At 65.3% G+C, this 17,369-nt stretch overlaps 2 protein-coding genes across 2 annotated transcripts; both read right to left on the reverse strand.

The window, feature by feature from the left end:
• Positions 1-3,224: 3,224 nt before the first annotated feature.
• ARHGDIA (Rho GDP dissociation inhibitor alpha) lies at positions 3,225-12,690 on the reverse strand. Its single transcript, XM_074921832.1, has 6 exons — positions 12,603-12,690; positions 6,361-6,570; positions 5,994-6,077; positions 5,407-5,483; positions 5,165-5,228; positions 3,225-4,835 (listed from the first exon to the last, which is right to left on the reverse strand). Exons 2-6 carry the CDS (start codon positions 6,548-6,550, stop codon positions 4,636-4,638), a joined length of 615 nt encoding a protein of 204 aa, XP_074777933.1. The 5' UTR covers positions 6,551-6,570; positions 12,603-12,690; the 3' UTR covers positions 3,225-4,635.
• Positions 12,691-12,835: 145 nt separating this feature from the next.
• Positions 12,836-17,265, reverse strand: ALYREF (Aly/REF export factor). Its single transcript, XM_074922006.1, has 6 exons — positions 17,003-17,265; positions 16,607-16,738; positions 14,299-14,446; positions 14,158-14,221; positions 13,843-14,023; positions 12,836-13,114 (listed from the first exon to the last, which is right to left on the reverse strand). Exons 1-6 carry the CDS (start codon positions 17,234-17,236, stop codon positions 13,100-13,102), a joined length of 774 nt encoding a protein of 257 aa, XP_074778107.1. The 5' UTR covers positions 17,237-17,265; the 3' UTR covers positions 12,836-13,099.
• Between the last annotated feature and the right edge of the window lie 104 nt (positions 17,266-17,369).

Genomic DNA, 17,369 nt, shown 5'->3' on the forward strand with positions numbered 1-17,369 from the left:
CGTCGCCCGTGATTGGTCAGCGCCGCCGCCTCGCGCGGCCGCCGGCCCTCGAACGTGGCACTCGGGCGGCCCCGGCGGGCGGCGCTGCGCGTGCGCGCGGCCAGGCGCGCGTGGTGGATTCTGACTGGGCCGCGGCCGCTGACCTCTGACCCGGCCCGGAAGGGGAAGCGGCGCTTCCGGCGCCCGCGGCGGGGGAGGCCGCGGGGCGGGTGGCGCCGGGGGCCACGTCACGGCGCGGGAGGCCGCCGGGCGGGGGCCGGGCCGAGTCCCGGCACGCGGGTGGGCCCGGGCGGGGCGGCCCCGGCCCCACGGGCACCGTCCAGCGCTCGGGGCCGGCCCCGGGCCCCGGGCCCCGGCCCGCACCGCGGGGGCGGGGCAGCAGCCGCCCGGCGTCACGGCGGCAGCGCTGCCCCGTTGTCCGCCCGCCCCCGCCGGCCCTGGGCCCCCCCGGGGTCGGCCCTTGGCTGCCGTAAGGCACCGGGCACCGCTGGGCTCAGGGAGCCCCGCTTGGTTCCGCTGCAGCCTCGCCGGCCCCGGAGACAGACCGTGGGGAACGGGGGGGTTCGGTGCAGCGCTCGGGTCCCGGTGAGGCTCGGGGGGGGCTCGGCCGCCCCCTCGCAGGGAGGGCAGCCGCGGGACAGAGTACCGGGGGCGCCTCGTTCCCCTGGGACCGAGCAGGGCCCGTTGCGAGGAGGCTCTGGTTTAGAGCGCAGGGTTCTGGGCGGCGTTTGCCGAGGGACCCGCCAGGAACGATCCGGTGACAGCGGCGGGGAAAATCCCGCCGTGCGACTCCCCCCGCTCGGCGCTGACGGCGCCTGGCGCGGCACGGGGGGTTTTGGCGGGGCCTGGCTGCCCCCAGAGGGAGGGCCCCGGGCAGAGTGCGGCGCCTTCGCCTGCCCGTTGGCACCTCCCGCACACACCGGCTGCCCGGCCGGTACCGGGAATTTCCCGGCCCAGTGGCTGCCAGCGGAGTGGAGCTGCTGCTCTTTGTTCTCCCACTTCCCCTCGCAGGGCCTGGCCCAGCCCCCCGGGCCGGCGGCGTTCCCAGCGCGGTGCCCCCGGGTAACCTGGTCCCCACAAGTGCTGGGAGGAGCCTTGGCCGGGTGCAGGCCCGGGCATCTTCCGGGCCCAGAAGGAATCGGTGAGATTTTAGATGGCGAAGCTGTACTGAGCAAAGCAGCGAGTGCTGCAGGGGCCGTGCGGCACCGGCGTGTCGGGCTGCCAGAGCGAGACCGGCCATCTCGGAGCCCGTCTGGCCCCACAGGCAAGAGAGCGCTTGGAGCGATTGCCCAGAGCGACCCGGTGCGCTGCCCTCAGCGGGGCTCTGCCAGCAGGGCCAGACCCTGAATCAGCAAACCCCCTCCTGAGGTGCTGCAGAGGCGGCCTGAGCCAGCGCCTGAGGGCACGCGGCAGGTTGCGGGGGGCTGGAGCTGCCTCGCCGGGGCCCGGTGTGTGTGCGGGGCCCGGTGCGTGTGCGGGGCCGCCCCGGCGAGGCCGGCAGCACTCGCTGACGCTGTGCAGGTGCTGCAGCTCTCAGCCGGGGATCCCACCGCGCCGGAGCCAGCGTCCTCGTGCCTGCCCTCCAGCTCCCCACGAACCGAGCACAGGGCTCTTGTTTAACCCCCCGGTGCTGTGGGGGGGCGGCACCTGCACTCTTGTCCCCCCCCGCTGGGGCTGTCAGCCGGGGCAGCGTGTTTCTTCCACACCCACCGGCTGCCGGCACGGCAGCTCCAGGCCCACGACTGGGGCTCCCGGCACCCTGAGACGTTAACGCGCGGGTTCTCCCCCTCGGCTCGCCCCGCTGCCTTTTGGCACGCAGCGGGGGAGCGGCTGCACTCGCAGAGCTGCTGCCGTGGGGCCGAGCTGCTGCGGTGCAGGTGCCTGATGAGGGAAGGAGCCCAGGCCCGTCCTTGGTGAGCGTGGCCTGAGGTTTACGAGGGGCAGCTCCCAGGAGGGGCTGAGGCTTTTGCTTGGAAGAAGCCTCCAGCCCACCCAGCCACCGCGTCCGGCCCAGCCCGTGAGCGGAGCTGCACGTCCCCAGGTAACGACCCGCAGCCGGACCACGGTGAGCCCCCGCTGCAGCCCCTCGGGCCCCCACCGTCCCGCGTCCCCCTCTCCGGGCATCCCACTAACGATCTAACAGAAACACCAACGTCCAGTGTGGAAAGAGTTGCCAAAGAGCTGGAGGTTGCATCAGACGCGCTCGCCCTGACACCAACCGCCCGCAGAGCGGCTGTTGGGGGCCAGCACAAGGCGGCCTTTGTTCACTTTATCAGCGCATCTGGGCTGGCTCTAACTGACACGGTGGAGGGTGACGCCCGCTCCCAGCTCCCGCTCCGGCGCAGCCTTTGGCATCCCCGCGCCGCAGGGAGGGCCGGGGCAGCTCCTGCCAGGGGCAGCACGAGCGGGGCAGCTCCTGGCGCGGGTGCCGGCCCCGTGCCTGCCCCTCGCCAGGGCGTGCGGGTGGCTCCTGCCCGGCTGAGGCGGCTCCGTTCCAGCCCTCACGCTTGCAGCGTCCGAGTCGTGCCGCTGCCTTTAGCTGCTTCCCGGGACTGATAAGAAAGGGTGATGGTGCCGCTAGGTCAGGAGGTTCCCTCTTGTATTCAGAGCTCTGGGTTGCTGTTGTCTCAGACCAGGAGCGGGGCTGAGGCCGCTCCTTTGCAGCTCCTCTAGTGCTGCAGGGCCTGTCAAGAGCTTTTCCCAGCTACACTTTTCTTATCCATAACACAAACATGCCACAGGCTCTGTAAACATCCACAGGCTCTTATCGCCCATCACCTCTCCTGGATTCTGTTCTGCCTCCCATCGCCTCCCTGCTCCCCCGTGACTGCGCAGGGGTTTCTCTCCGTGCCTGCGGCTGGAGCAGGCAGAACACGGGCAGGCCGGGGCTCGGAGCCACCCGGGGCTCGGAGCCACCCGCTCCTCAGCTGCCCAGACCCCCGACCTCGCTGCCTCAGAAACCCGCCGCGCCCAGTGCCCCACACCCTCCTCGTCCCCTGCTGCGGCCCCGCGGAACGGGGCGGATCTGAGGCCAGACACGGTGATGGCGGCCGCCTGCCTCTCCCCTGGCAAGAGCCGTCCCAGAGCCGCAGCTCGGCCAGCCCAGGGACTCGGGCCTTCTCCCATCCCCGGGGTCTGCAGAAATCCCCTGCGGAACAGCAGCTCTGCCCCTTCCTGCCAAAGACCCAGAAGTTCCAGAACAGAACCAGGACAGACAGCAGACAGTCAGTTCAAAGATTTTATTTAACTGTCATAAAAGGAGAAGCAGACGATGATTCCAAACCTGTTAACCCGGTCTAGGATTTACAGACAATATGCACCAAATCAAATTAACAAAAAATCTCTCTAGGGGCAGGGCAAGGGAGAGTTAGAGGCAGAGACGTAGCTACGAGAAAGCCACATGTACTTGGTCCCGGTTCTAATACGACCTTGGCGTGGTAGGATCCAAATCAGAGGGCTGCGGGGCCGGACCGAGCCTGCCCAGCCCCCCGGGCTCCCGCGCCGCCGCGGTGGCAGGTGGGCGAGCTGCGGGGCCTGCGGCGGGCGCGGGCCCGGCGAGTGTCAAGGCAATAAATACTGACGGGCCAGGCACAGATTTTAAAGGCAGAACAGATACATAAGGCATTAACCGCTTCCGAGTACTTGTCCATCGCAAGCTCGTTGTTGATGGCGTCAGGAGAGCAGCTGCAGAAACGGGCTGGTCCATCGCCGGCCCCGAGCGGCCGGGGGGCAGGTGCTGTCCTGGGTTCAGTGCTTTGCAGCGACCTCGGCTGCAAGGAGAAGTGCGAGGTGATGGCAACATTGGGGGCTCCCGCGCCCGCCGGCCCCGCGACCCCCTCGGAGGCTGCCGGAGGCCGGAGCTCTGCACCCGGGGGCCGGGGGTTCTGCCGGGGGCTCTGCCGGGGCGCGGCCGGGCGTCACCCGGGATGTCACCACCCTCCCTCGGCGACGCCCCGCTCGGGTGAAGAACGGACCAGCAGCAAAGCGGGAAGTTGTGACTCTTTCCTAATAACCCATGAGGGGCGTGACCGAGCGCCATGCCAGGGAACGGGGGCAGGGTGGGGGCATTTAAAAAGTGTAACAGGGGCGGGGCCCCCTCCCGAGAGGACACGTGTTACACATTAAGGCATCATGGTTACAGGGAACATCCACAAATGAAGCTGCCAGTGTTCCCGGGACACTGACGGGGCGGAGGGGAGGCCGGACATGATTTTAGCCACAAACGGATTCAAGAGCTGCCTGGCATCAAAGTTCTTCAGCTACGTGGAGGAGGAGCTACCCTGAGCCATGCGCGGGAGCCAGGCGCAGGATCCTGCGGGACGGCAGGAGCTGATCCCGCCAGCACCCACCCGAGGAGGGGAAGGGCCTGGCGAGGGAGCGAGCGCTCCCGCCTCTGCGCGGGGCCAGCACAGCCCGGGGACGGGCAGCTGGAGAGCAGATGAGGCAGCACGGTTTGGTCAATGCACTCAGTGGTTCTCTGGGGAGGGGGCACATTACAAAACTGAGCTCTCCGGTCAAATTATAACAGGGGGTGGAAGGTGAGAGGGTTCCAATGTCAGCACTTTGGTACAGGGGGGGATTTCTACGGTAGCCACTGTCTGATTCACGCTCTCTGGGGTTTGGCCTCGGGAAGGGCTAGTCCTTCCAATCCTTCTTGATGGTCAGGTTCCACTCCCAGGACAGGTGGTCAGTCTTATCATCATCTGTGAACTTGGACTTGATGTTGTAGCTGCCCCGGGCCAGCATGCCCTTAGGGGCCTCTTCCATGGGGGTCAGAAACTCGTACTCCTCTGCCCGGGGGCCGTAGCTCCCAACCATGTATTCGGTCTTGTCAACTAGAAGGAGAAAGAGGCGTGTGGGGGCTGCTCGAGAGCCTCCCCTGCGCTTGGAGGGAGGCCAAAGCAAACGAAAGGTCTGTGACTGCTACAGCCACCCGCGGGGGAGCTGCGAGGACAAGACCGTCACCCGCGTTAACGGCTCCGTCCCGCCAGGAACGGCCCCAGCAGGGGGGGCGTCACCCCCCAGCCCTCGGCAAGGGACCCGGCGGCGGCCGGGGACCATCTGCTCCTCCGAGGAGCTGTCGGGGCACCGGCCCCATCGCCGCGGCCAGCAGAGCAGGAATCCCTCACGCGAAGCAGCACCCGAGCCCCAGACGAGCACTTACTTTTCACGCCTTTCCGGAACGTGTGCTGAATGTACTTCAACCCTGACACGATCTCCCTGTTCACCTGCAGAGACAAGGCAGGGCCGGTAGCAGACACCTCCCGCAGACGCTGCCCACCCCACCCGCAGCAGGAGGCCACTTCCTCCACCAGGTCCCTTCCCGGGGCTCAGGCTCTCCCCGCGCTGGGACAGCACCGGCCCCGCGTTCCACTCCTCCTTCACTTTTCAGATCCGAATTCTTACCCTAAAGGAGATTTTTATCCGGTATTCCACACCCTCCTTCAGCACGAACGCTTGCTTCTTGTAGCTCTCCAAGTCACCTGCAAGGGAGGGGGAGGGTTGCTCAGGGTCCCTTCGCTTCGTGCTCTGGGGTGAACTCAAGTCGCAGGGGGCAATTAGGACAGAATCTGCGGTCGCAGGGGATGACCTGATGGCCTGGGCAGCACACGGGCCACCCTCTCACTTCTGCCTGACGGGACCCTCCTCGCGGCGCTGCCCAGGCCGCCCTGCGAGGGGACGCTGCAGTGCAGCGCTGCGGCTCGTTCCAGAATGTTCCTCTGTGGACGTTTGCGCCCAGGCTGCCGCCGTCAGGAAGCTGCCATCGGTGCGGCCGTGCAGGCTGGCCCAGGGCTGGCCGGGGAGCGGAACCCGGGGGGACCTTTTGCTGCGACGGGGGACGCAGCCGCCGGGCTCCGAGCACAGAACCCTGCGGGCGCCTTCCCCCGCACCAGCACAGGCTCTTGTGCCACGGGAGGGCTGCACCCGCTGCCGGGCTCCGGGCCAGGCCCGCCAACACCCGGGACAAGGGCCGGGCTCCCCTCCGGGCTCACCTGTCAGGTCCAGCTCCAGAGGGCCAGGAGCAGTAGCACAGACCAAAGTCAGTTTGGTCACCACCACGTTTGGAGCGTTGGGATCTAGAAGAGAAGCAAGAAGGCTGTTGGACACCCACCCGAGGACCAGCCAGCACAGCGCCTTCTCCTTCCAGGGCACCTCCTGGAAGAGCAAGAAACCCAGCGAGAACAACCCCCCCTGTGAAGGTGTGGGCTCCTGCTGCGCTGGGCCCAGTCTAAAGGCGGTGCCACCCCCAGTCCCTGTGTTGACTCCCGTGTCCGTGCCCCCCGAGGGAGCAGCCCCAGGCGGAGCCGTGGTGAGGCTGGGGGGCGGGTGGACCAGGCAGGGCCAGGCCCGCGCGCTCACCTGCGGTGACGGTGACGGCGCCGAGCAGCGCCTCCTTGTACTTGCGCAGGCTCTCATCATCCTTGTCCAGCTCCTGGATCTCCTGGATGCTCTTCTGGGCAGGTGGCTTATAGTTGACAGAGTGTTCGTCCTCCTCATTTTCAGCTGCAATCTGGGCCAGCTGCTCCGCCGTGGGCTCCTGCTCTGCCATCCTCACGCTCGTGACTTACACTGAAGTGGGGAGGAGAAGCGTGGCTGCACCCCCCCGGCTCCGGCTGCTTCCCGCAGCGCGGCCCCTCAGCACCCCCCAGGCCTCCCCGGACCCACTCCACCACCCTGCCACAGGCTCCCTCTTGTCACCCGGGCTGTCCCCAGGGCACCCTCCAGGGACACGGCCCTGCCGAGGGCCCGCAGCACCCCAGAGCCCTCCTGCGGGCCAGCGCTCATATGCAGCCCATGGAGGCCCACCCAGGGGGGAGGAAAAATTCAACCTTGGTGCTTTACTTATAAGCTGGGAGAGGTAAATACCCCCAGCTGTAGAGAAAACACTCTCCTCCACAAGATCAACCAGGTGAGGTTTCACTCTTAATAAACCCAAGCCCAGTATAAACCCAGTTCAGCTCTGCCCTCTACACCCTCCGGTTCCAGCCAAGAACTGGCCTCTGCCCCTCCACCAGCACAAGTGCCGGGAGCCTCTGCTGCGATCTGGAGCTCGGGGTTCATAACCCAGATCACATCACTCTGCCCTGCGCCACACAGCAGTGGACGGGGACACAGGGCTCGGCTGGTCTCTGCTCGGTCCTTTTCAAAGATCCGCATCACACACAGCCAGTGAAACAGATAACGGATTAAAACCATGGAGTTTGGCTCAGCTCTCCACGACTCTGACCAGGAAACACCCAGCTGCACGCCGAGAGCTGGTGAAAGGTGATGCCAACACCCGCGGAAACCGTCAGCTGAAGCCAAGTGCATCCTCAGCACTTCCTGATGTTCCACGGGGTCGCTCTCAAAGGGTCACCCTACGGCAAATACCACCTTGGACTCTCTACAGACCTGAAAAACTCTTTTGGTGTCAGCTTTTGAAAGGCTTTTTGTACAAGCAAAATCTTTCACCAATGATGCATCGAGGTGTTTCTGTCATTATCTGGCATTCCCGCATCCTGCTCCATGTTCCCGCCTGGAGCTCGGTGCTGGCACACGCGAGACTGCGGAGCTGCGGTCGCTGCTCTGGCATCCGCCTTCCAAATCAATCAAGAGCCACAACATTTGCTACAAACACAACAAACGTGCACGTGCACTGAAACATGGGCTCAATTACCATCTAGGTGCACCTGAAGCTGCTCACACAGGTTACACTGAGCAAGCGTTATAGCCGTCTCCCATTCTTTCCGTCTCTGAGCGAGCGGACACCGTAACATGCAGCTCCGTTATTCCACTTCTACCCAGAGCTGCCCCCCAGAGGGCAGAGAAACGCCCCAGCGCTGCCGTTAACCGGCGGGTTTAGGGAGCCCGTTTGACAGTGACACAAGGCACGTTCTGCTGCGGCCGGAGCCAGGCTGGCTCCACGTCCAGTCGGAGCCTGGCGATGCCTGTAACAGCACGACAGTGGAGGTGCCACCCGGGCTCCACGGAGATTTTTAGACAGAAATATTAAGAATGTTCTGTTGGGGCAAAATGCTCTGGGAATGTTCTGAACGGGGCAAAGGAGACAGATCAGACACAGAAAGTGAAATTTTGCACACCCGCCTCCACCAGAAGAGAGGACTGCAGCCGACCCGTCAGCCAAGGGGCAGAGGTGAGAGAAAAGGAACGGGGCAGCGAGAAGGGGTGACCGGCCCCTGCCAGGGTCCCGGGGGAGGCACTGGCCCAGCTCCCAGGGAGACGGTGCTGAGGCGAAGCTGCAGCCCCCGGCGGGCCCCGCTCTCACCTGCCAACAGACTCGCTGCCTCATCCTGGGCTGGCAGCGCGTCCCCAGGGGCTGCCTCGGCTCTGGGGGCAGCCTGGGGGGAGGACGCTTCCACTGGATGAGCTGGTGTTTCTGGGCATTAAAGCTTGACTAAGATTTAGCACCAAAGGTGGGGGGACGCTGTGACGCTTTGGGGTTATGACAAGGCCTCTGGCCCTGTGGCACAAGCGTGTCCATGCCAGGAGCTTTTCCAATGGCACCTTTGCACTTACAGCCCAGCCACCGCCGGTTCCGCCCCTACATACCACAACAAGCTGCTGGCCCTTCTGTGTGGCTTTCCCCAATATCCTGGCACCGAATATCATGGAAATTTCATTCAAAAAGCCATTTAATCTCATGTCATACGTGAACAACTGATTAGATTTCACCCTGGTATCTCCGTATCAAACCCCGTCTCTTCCTTTGTGCTCCAGCCTTGAGGACCCGCAGGAGCGCCGAGCGAACGCTCTCTCAAGGGTCTGTTCTCGTGCTGGATCCCTTTACGCAGCCTCCGGCTCACTCCAGGCCACGCTTCACCTCCCAGGGGCCGCAGGTTGTTCTCTGGCCGCACCCTGAAGAACTCCCGGACCTTCCCCCTAAGGCCCCTGTAGTTCTCAGGAAACAGAAGTGACGGACTTTGGGTGAGAGCTTTAAAGAAGCCCCAGGTCACTGACTCCTCTTGGCTCCCAAGCTCCCTGGGCTCAAGCCCTCTTTGAAAGCACGAAGGTAACAAACAGACGCACAGACGGCAGACGATCCCCCGGTGCCCGCACGCATGTCCCCGGCAGTGCCGGGTCCCTTTCCGCAGCGTTAGCACCCGCAGGTGTGTGACCACGTTCCAATGTTCACACCAAGCAGAGACAAAACTCCTGAGCGACGGCCCGATCAGCACGGGCACAGCCCACAGGAGCCGTGGGACAGCCGGGCTCGCCGAAGGCAGCGCGTGCGCGCAGCGGAAGAGCAGCCCGGGGCAGGGCAGCTCCCCCCAGCAGGGCCAGATTTCTAGGAGCTGAAGGAGCAGCTGGTTGCCAGGATCGGGTACCCTGTCCCGAGCAGTTCAGAAGTGCCTTGGTCTGGTCTCACCCCAGCACAGAGTCACTACCCACTGATAACCAACCGACGGGGCAACAGCTTCCTCCCACCATCACCCGATCTTCATCAGCTCCGTTAGGATAACCCCTCCCACAAACAGGTATTTAGCAGCAACCATGCTACAGAGGACACAGGAAACAAACAAACAAAAAATCAACGCCCCAAATCCCCAGCTCTGCAGCTGCATTCCTGTGCCTCTAGCCCTAATCCCGGGACCCAGAGCTAAAGACGCAATCACACATGCCACCGCACAGGTTGATCAGGAACCACCCCAGTCCTCACAGGATCTCTAAAAGGACAAAAGCCCCACAGAGACCTAAACTGAAGCAACCCAACCACTGTTCGGACCAGCAGCCCAGGGTTCAGCTCCCCGAGGGGGCCCTGGAGAAACAGCACTTCCCCTCCGGCCCAGGCTGCCCCGGGAGCCCCGCTCACCGCAGCGCCTCTGACCAGGCTGCGCCGCAGCGCCGGAGCAGGGCAGGGTCCTGCAGCCCGGCCGGGCGGGGGTCGAGAGGAACCCTGACCCAGAGCCGGGGGGCCGGGCTGCAGCTGCCACCCCCAGCGCAGAGCAGGGCCTGTCGTCACCGCGGGTCACTGCGCCTCAGGTACTTCTCCAAACACGCAGCCAGAGAGGACGGAGACTCCTAATCACAGCGAAACTTTTATGAGGGCCTCAACCTCGCCCTTCAGGCTTCTCAGACAAAGCGTTTATTACAGCTCGGGATTAGTAAAGCAGAGCTTTTCCAGCCGTCACACTGCCACGCCAAGCCAAGGCACTCGATCGCGTGTGAGCTGACGGGAGAGAACCGCACCCGCAGGTCCCGTCTGCGGGGATCCCCCCGCACGCAGCGGGGGGGAGCTGCACAGAATCCCTCTGAGGGCCCAGCTCTGTCACAGAAACCCACCCGCCACGCTGCCGACCTGCAGCCGCGCGCAGGAGCTCAACACCTCAAACCTCAGGCCTTGCTCTGAGGCGTTTGGAAGGATGTTTCTCTTCAGCTCCTTCTGACACTCAGGAGAGGCTCGGGAGCCCTGCTCAGCACCTCCCACGGCAGCTCCCTGGCTCCTAGGGCCCAGGCGAGCCGCAGAACGCCAGAGCCGGTGCCTCTGCAGCTCTGGGGGCCCCACTGCCCTGTGAGACTGCACAGAGCCACTGTGACCCCGCCACGACCGGCACATTACAGGAGGTGGGTGTCCTTGGCCCTGGAGAGGCACGGAGGGAAACGGCCCGGGCTCGTCTCAGATCCCTGCAGGTCACAGAAGCCTGCGGAAAACTGCAGGAAGCTGAATCACTTCCCACCTGGGAATTTGCACGCAGCTGCCTTCACTGCTTCCTCAAGTCAGCAGTTTCTCCTGGATTCTCCCAGGATTTTTCGCGCAGGACCGAGGAGGTGGCAGCAGTGAATGCAAGAGCCCCACCTTCTGCCAGACAGAAAAACTGCCGGGAACATAACCCCGTTTGTGTTCAGGCAGACAGCGGCTTCTTCCTACCCGGGACAAAGATCCCACGGCACTAGTGAAAGCAGAGTCAGTCAGAGTCTCTTCAGACGAGCTAATTGGCTTCGGATGTCCGTGAGGCCACCACGCAGCCGTGGACACGCAGCCGCGCCAAGTCGAGCGGTCCCCACCCTTCCTCCTTCCCCCGTGGCGCAAGGGAAAGCTTATGCAGCCGCACGGCAAACTCGGTTGGAATTTAATCCAGTTAATAACCGTTTCTGCGGGGCTACTTTCCAGCCAGATCAGTCTGCTGATCCGGTTCACTGTGCAGCTACAAACACTGCTGCACTCTGAGGATGAGGAGCCAGAACTGCTTAAACCGGCTCAAGCTGCGCTGCTGCTCCAGACACAGGCCGGCACCTGGGAGGCCGATCTGAAAGAAACGGGGCTGGGACGGCTCCCGCGGCAGGGGAGGGGAGGGGAGGGCGCATCAGTGGCAAAGGAGGAACTGGCGACTCGCTGACACTTCCCGAGGCCGAGTGCTGCCCTCTGACAGGGGGGACAGCCGGATCATGCCACTGCACCCGTTGCTTTGCAAGAGCGTCCCAGAGAACTCCCACCCTGCCCCTGGCTCACAGCTCTGGGGTGAAGGACTCTGAGCCAGTCTGGTGCCTTCCAGGGACTTGGCAGTTTGGAGATGTAAGGGGGGGGGGTGTGTTAAATTGTTTTTTGCTCATGACATAACCCAGGACTCAGTTCACCTACGAGGTGTTAACTGTCAAGAGCAAAACCAAAGGTGTGAGCAGGAGGTTCTGTACTCTCACAAAGTCACGAGTTTAAAAACTCCCTCAGTCCTACCCCGGACACGTGGGTAACCGGGCTGCAGCCGCGGACACCACCGAGAGCGTCACCACCCGTACACTCGTCCCTGTAGTGGAACACAGGAAACCGCCTCTGCTCAGCAGGGACAGGACAGGAACGCCCGCACCGGGGGAACGCTGGGACAACCAGAGCAGCAAAGCACTCCGGGCCAGACCTAAAAACCCTCGAGGCAACAATTCAGCCACTTAAGCGTGACTGGGAGTTCTCATCTCCAGAAAAGGAAGTTACGACTTGCAAGGGGCCTGCGGCACAGGGAGGCCATTGCCACCCTTCCGGCAGGGCTGCGGGGGAAGGAGAACCGATACCTCCCCCGGAGCCAGCCTGCAGCCTCCGTGCACCGGGCCTGCAGCGTCTGAGGGGGACAGACGGGCGCTTCCCCTGCTCCCGCGCGGAAGGAAACCGACCCTGAGGCAGCTACTTCCAGGTTCCTCATTTCAGAACCAGAAACCATTTATGGAAAATCTCGTTTGAGGCGAACGGGAGCGCGGGCACCTCCCAGGCGATGGAAAGTGAAAAGGGCCCCGCGCCGCCCCCCCCCCCCCGCGGCCCCGGCAACGGGAGAAACCCGAGGGGGGGCTCGGGGCAGCGCCGGCCCCTCCGGGGAGCACGAGCCGACCCGAACCGCCCGTGTTCCGCCCTAAGCGCGGGCCCGGCGCCGCGACAGCTCCGCTCCGCAACGGCCCCCGCGGGGACAGCGGCTCCCCCGGCCCCTGGAAGGTCGCGCAAGGGCGCTGGGGGCCGCGCTCCCGCTCCTCGGCCGCGCCCCGGAGCCAGCGGGGCGGCCGGGCCAGGGCCAGGCCCCGGCGGGGCGGCGGGAGGGGCGGCCCCGCGCCCCGACACCCCCCCCCGTGCCTCAGCGCCCCCCCGGGAGGCGCCCGCCGCCCCCCGCGGCCCCGCCCCGCCCTACCGGCCCTGCTCCTCTCCGCGCTGCGGTGACAACGCCGCCGGGATCCGCCCAGCCGCCCGCGCGCCCCCGCACTTCCGGGACACGCGCGTCACTTCCGGTTAGCCCAGGCTCGCGCCCGCCCCCCACTTCCGGCTGCGGCTCGGCGCGCTGATTGGCCCGGGGGCACGCGCGCGCGACGGACCATAGAGTTGGGGAGCAGGGGAGGGGGTAGAGCGGCGCAGGCGTCACAGCTCTAGACACGGTTCTATTTTATTACGGCAAAGGTGAAAAAGCCACCTCGGCCCGACAGGCAACCAGTAAAATTTATCCCAAAAATAACTCGGTACAAAACAGGTCTGCTTCAGAATTAAAAAAAACCTTTACAGGAGTTTAAAACCTATCCCAGAACGTAAAAGTAAAACAAATCCCATCCTCGGTATTAGTAGCCACGGCCGCAGCCCCCGCTGGGAGCGTGGAGCGAGATCGGAGTCCTTCCCTGCGCCGCCGCCGCCGCCGCTTTAGCTGGTGTCCATCTGCAAGAGAGGGGAGGGAGGCGTCACCGCGCGCCCCGCGGCACCCGCAGCCCCCCGCGCCCCCGGACACGATGGCCCAGCCCCGCCGCAGCCCTGCCGGCACGGCCGCCAGGGCCCCCCGCCCCCCCCAGCCAGGCCTCGCGCAGAGTCACGGGTCTGACACATCCCCAGGGCCAGAGAGAACCGTCCGAACACACCGGACATTCCCGCAACGTTTTGTCCCGGAATTCTGCTTACCCCCCTCCTTCCACACTCTCGCCCCAGCTCTGCCCCATCCCCACACCACCGGCTCCGCCGTTGCCGCGGACGCCCCCCGGTTCTCCGCCGAGACTTTAACCAGGCGCAGCGGAGGCCGGAGCGTTCCGAAGGCGGCGAACAGCCCGCGCAGCTCTGCCACAGCGCCGCTGACCTCCCTCCCTCAGTGACCCGTGCGGTTACCACACACGGGTTTTTCATTTTAATTCCTGCAGTCTGTTAGCTCTGTGGGTTTTGTCACGCAGAGGAGCCTGCCCCGCACCAGCCCTGCCAGCTGGGGAGCGGCAAAAGGGCCGAGTCCTGAGAGCCAACAGCGTTCTGGGAAGTAAAACTGACTCCTGGAGCGGGCGCTGCTCGGCTCCCGAGCGAGACTGCTTCAGACCCACGACCGGGAAAACGGTTTCTCTCCCCTGCCGGCTCCGGGCTGCCGGTTGCTCCCAGAGTGAGAGGCCGCGGGCGGCGCCGACACCTACCCTGGCATTGTAAGCATCCAGCTGTGCATCTAACTCTTCTGCGGAGAGCTGCTGTTTGGAAGTTCTTCCAGCTCCTCTGCCTCTCCCTCTGTTCCCGCCACGAGTACCTCGCCTGTTGCCTCCTCCACCACCAAATCCTCCCGAACCACCACGGTTTCTGGTCATGCCACCTCTGTTTACACTGCCATGTTTAAAGAGCAACTGGTTTAGTGCGTCCCGGTCACCCCCGGCAGGCGCCTGAACGGGAGGCGGGTCCACGGTTCCTGCACGGAGAGGGGCCAGGTGTGTTCCCGCCCCGCACGCACGGCAGCTCACCTCTGTGCTGGTCTCCTCTGTGTGTCGATCTGTGACGTGACCAGCTGAATGTTCATGGGGCGCCCTGGGGGAAGAGCAGCCCGTGAGCAGGGCGGGACCGAGCCCCCGCCAGCCGGGCTGCGGAGGCAGCCGCGCACTCACCGTCCAAGGGGACTCCGTTGTACTGCTTCATCGCCTTCAGAGCATCTGCCTTCCTCTCGAAATGCACGTCCGCCGTCCCTAGACTGCGGCCGGATCTGTCATAGTGCACAGCTGCCTTCTTCAAGGTCCCAAACTCCGCAAAGAGCTCCTGAGGAGGGGAGGGAGAAACGCACCCACGTCCATCAGCGCTGCCAACGCCGCGCTGGCGGCTCCCCGACACAACCGCTCCCGGCAGTCAAGGCACTTCTCAAAGCGTTACTGACAACTCAGGAAAAGCACCGACAAAAGTGGGGAGCACACGCCCATCAGGATTTCAGAAAGGTGCCACAGGTGGCAAAACCAAGCAGGATTTCCTAGTCACCACCTGCGGGGCGCACGTTTACAGGCACTCAAGGGAAGGACTCAAGGAAACTGTGGGTCTTTTTGTTGGGGCTGAGTCAGTGGGGCGGCTATTTAAAAATAATCCAGACCCCAATCCATTTCATAGGGGAGAATCACCTGTATGAATGCAGGGATTCCAGAGATGATCGCAGTTTCATCGTGCTGTACTTTTCTTTCCCCTCCACTTAAATCTTTACTAGACCAGGTGCAAGCCAAAGCCACAGCCCGTGAGGACATACCCCAAATACTGAGATTAGGAAAAGCCCTTTTACTGAAGCTTGCAATTCACCATCACGAAGACTGGAAACGAAGACGCAGCAACAGAGCCACCAGTTTTGGTTTGGAGCCACTACATTTCAAAAGTCACCAAGGCCACCTCAGCTCCACGCGTTTCTGCTTCGCCCCGCGCCCCAGAAGCTCAATGGCCACCCCAGAGGCACCGCGTGCCCGGCGGGGACAGGCGCCTGCTCCAGGATCGGCCACGGAGCTACGCGGCTGCCCCCGACCCACGCAGCATCACACGCGTTCCCTCAGCCCGTGGCAGCCCGGGCAGGGCCGCGGGGCAGCTCCTGGCTCTGCTCGGTCACCGGAGGTGACGCGGCGGCGTTCCAGAACGGAGGAGCCGCGGGCGGGGCAGCTCCCTCCAGCCGCAGAGCGCGGGTCCCTCCGCGGGTCCCGCCGGCAGCAACGGGCGCTCAGGCCCCTGGCAGGCCGCGGGTCCCGAGGTGATCGGCAGAGAAACCGAGCGAGCGACGGCCACGTCTGAGGCAGCGCTACGTTACGGGGCGGAAGAAAGAGGCCCAAAGCCGTGAAGTGAGCTCGGCTGCTACAGAAACCTCAGGTGGAAGCTCGTCCACAGCTCGGCCCGAGCCAGCGGAGGGAAAGGTGAATCTCAACTGCCGCAGCAAGCGCAGCAGCTGGTCAGGCTGCGGCGACTCTGCAGAGCCGCATTTTACACACCAGGGCCTGACGGCAACGAACAAGAAGCTTATTTAAACCAAATCTGAACTTACATGAGGAAAGGAGGTGGTTTTAAGCGTGTTACCCACTAACTAGGTGACCTGGAAAAGCTCACTTCCAACTCCCCAGATGCTGCCAGGTGGGCAGCAGAGCACCTGGAATGAATGAACCAAGGACAAAAGCGTGAAAGCAGATGTTTCTTTTCCCTGGGTGAGGACCAGGAGCCAGTTTAGAGCTCTGCAGCGGGCAGACCCCCCGTGCGGACGCGCCTGCCAGCGGCAGATGTTTGTTTCTGCACAACCCGCTGCCCGCCGGTGACCGTGCCCTCGCCTCAGGCCCTCCCAGCCCGCGCCACCACCCCGCACCGCACGCCTGGCCAAGAGAACCCGGCAGGTTTTACCCAAGGCGCGGCTGGAACACGGGCTGCGACCGCGACAGGCAACTGGGCTGGAAACCTGAAGGCAGTGGGACCGCGGGCCCGGCAGCGGGGCAGCCGCGCTCCCTCACAAGCCAGCCATCCCCGTGACACCGACGGCTGCGTCCAGGGGAACTCCACGATGCTCGACAGCACGGGGCTCGCACAGAGCCACGCGCGGGCCCCACACGGGCCGAGCACAGAGCGCAGGAGCAGAACACCCGCGGTCACACGGACCCGCGGAGTTTGGAGCTCACAGCGAATTCTCGGGGCAAAAGCTGCATCGTGCGGAGGCGCCTCGGTACCGCTCTGCCGCAGCCTGGGGCCGCTCCGGCCCGCAGCAGCCGCGGGGCCGCCGGGACAGACGCTCCCTGCACGAACCCGGTTACCGACCCCGACTAATTCCCTCGGGGATGCCCGTCCCGGGCACGGGAGGCAGCGGGGCCCGGGGAGCCCCCGCGGGCGCGCAACGCGCCCGACCCCGGCGCTATGAATGAAACCCCCCGTGAACGGCCCCCGCGCACCCGGTGGGGCCGCTCCCGAGCCCCGTACCTGGATGTCCGCATCTGAGACGCCGAAGTCCAGGTTCGAGACGAGCAGCTTCCCGCCGGTCTCCACGCCGGCCCCCGCCCCGAAGCCGCTGTCGAACAGGTCGTGCTGCCACTTCTCCGGGAGCTGCTTCGGCTGCAACGAGACCGGGACCTCGCTGACCGGCGCCGGGGCACCGCAGCCCCCAGGCCGCCGGCCACGCCGCCCGCCCCGCCGGGAGCGGACAAAGGGCCGCCCGGCGGACCCGCCCTCCGCCCTCCCCGCCGCGCAGCCCCATCCCGCCGCCACCCGCCCCGCCGCGCCGCGCCGCAGGCTCGGCCCGGGCCCGGGCCCCCGCCGCGTCGCCGCCGAGCCCCGCGGGCGGCCGCGCCCCCCGCCCGCCCCCGCCGCGCTCCGTACCCGGCTGTAGGGCGCGGGCCGGTTCCTGCCGCCGCCCCGGGCCATCACCGGCCTGTTCCGCACGGGGCCGCCGCCTCCCGCTCGCCCGGCTCCCACGCCGCCCCGGCCGGGCCCGCCCCCGCGGGTAGCGCCGCCCCGGCCCCGGCCGCCCCGGCCGCCGCCCCGGCCGGCTCCCCGCTGGCTCCGGTTGAGCTTAATGATATCGTCCAGGGACATGTCCATCTTGTCGGCCATGATGGCGGCTCCGCTCCGGGGCCTGCACTTCCGGCCGCGCTGCGCCGACACCGGAAGCGGAGGGGGCGGGGCCGAGGCGAAGGCGCGGCGGCCGCGCGCGCTTGTGCGCGGGGGCTGGCGGGACGGGGCGGGA

Source organism: Athene noctua, chromosome 18, assembly GCF_965140245.1.
Source record: "Athene noctua chromosome 18, bAthNoc1.hap1.1, whole genome shotgun sequence".
Classification (NCBI taxonomy): domain Eukaryota; kingdom Metazoa; phylum Chordata; class Aves; order Strigiformes; family Strigidae; genus Athene; species Athene noctua.

Bases quoted from the DNA above. Each gene is read 5' to 3' on its own strand.
- ALYREF (XM_074922006.1), bottom strand. From the start codon at position 17,236: ATGGCCGACAAGATGGACATGTCCCTGGACGATATCATTAAGCTCAAC. The intron at 14,447-16,606 runs GTACGGGGCTCG...TCCCCTCCTCAG, and splicing joins TCTCAGATGCGGACATCCAG to GAGCTCTTTGCGGAGTTTGG. The intron at 14,222-14,298 runs GTGAGTGCGCGG...CTCTTCCCCCAG, and splicing joins CAACGGAGTCCCCTTGGACG to GGCGCCCCATGAACATTCAG.
- ARHGDIA (XM_074921832.1), bottom strand. From the start codon at position 6,550: ATGGCAGAGCAGGAGCCCACGGCGGAGCAGCTGGCCCAGATTGCAGCT. The intron at 5,229-5,406 runs GTAAGAATTCGG...TTGTCTCTGCAG, and splicing joins GGATAAAAATCTCCTTTAGG to GTGAACAGGGAGATCGTGTC. The intron at 4,836-5,164 runs GTAAGTGCTCGT...TTCTCCTTCTAG, and splicing joins GTTCCGGAAAGGCGTGAAAA to TTGACAAGACCGAATACATG.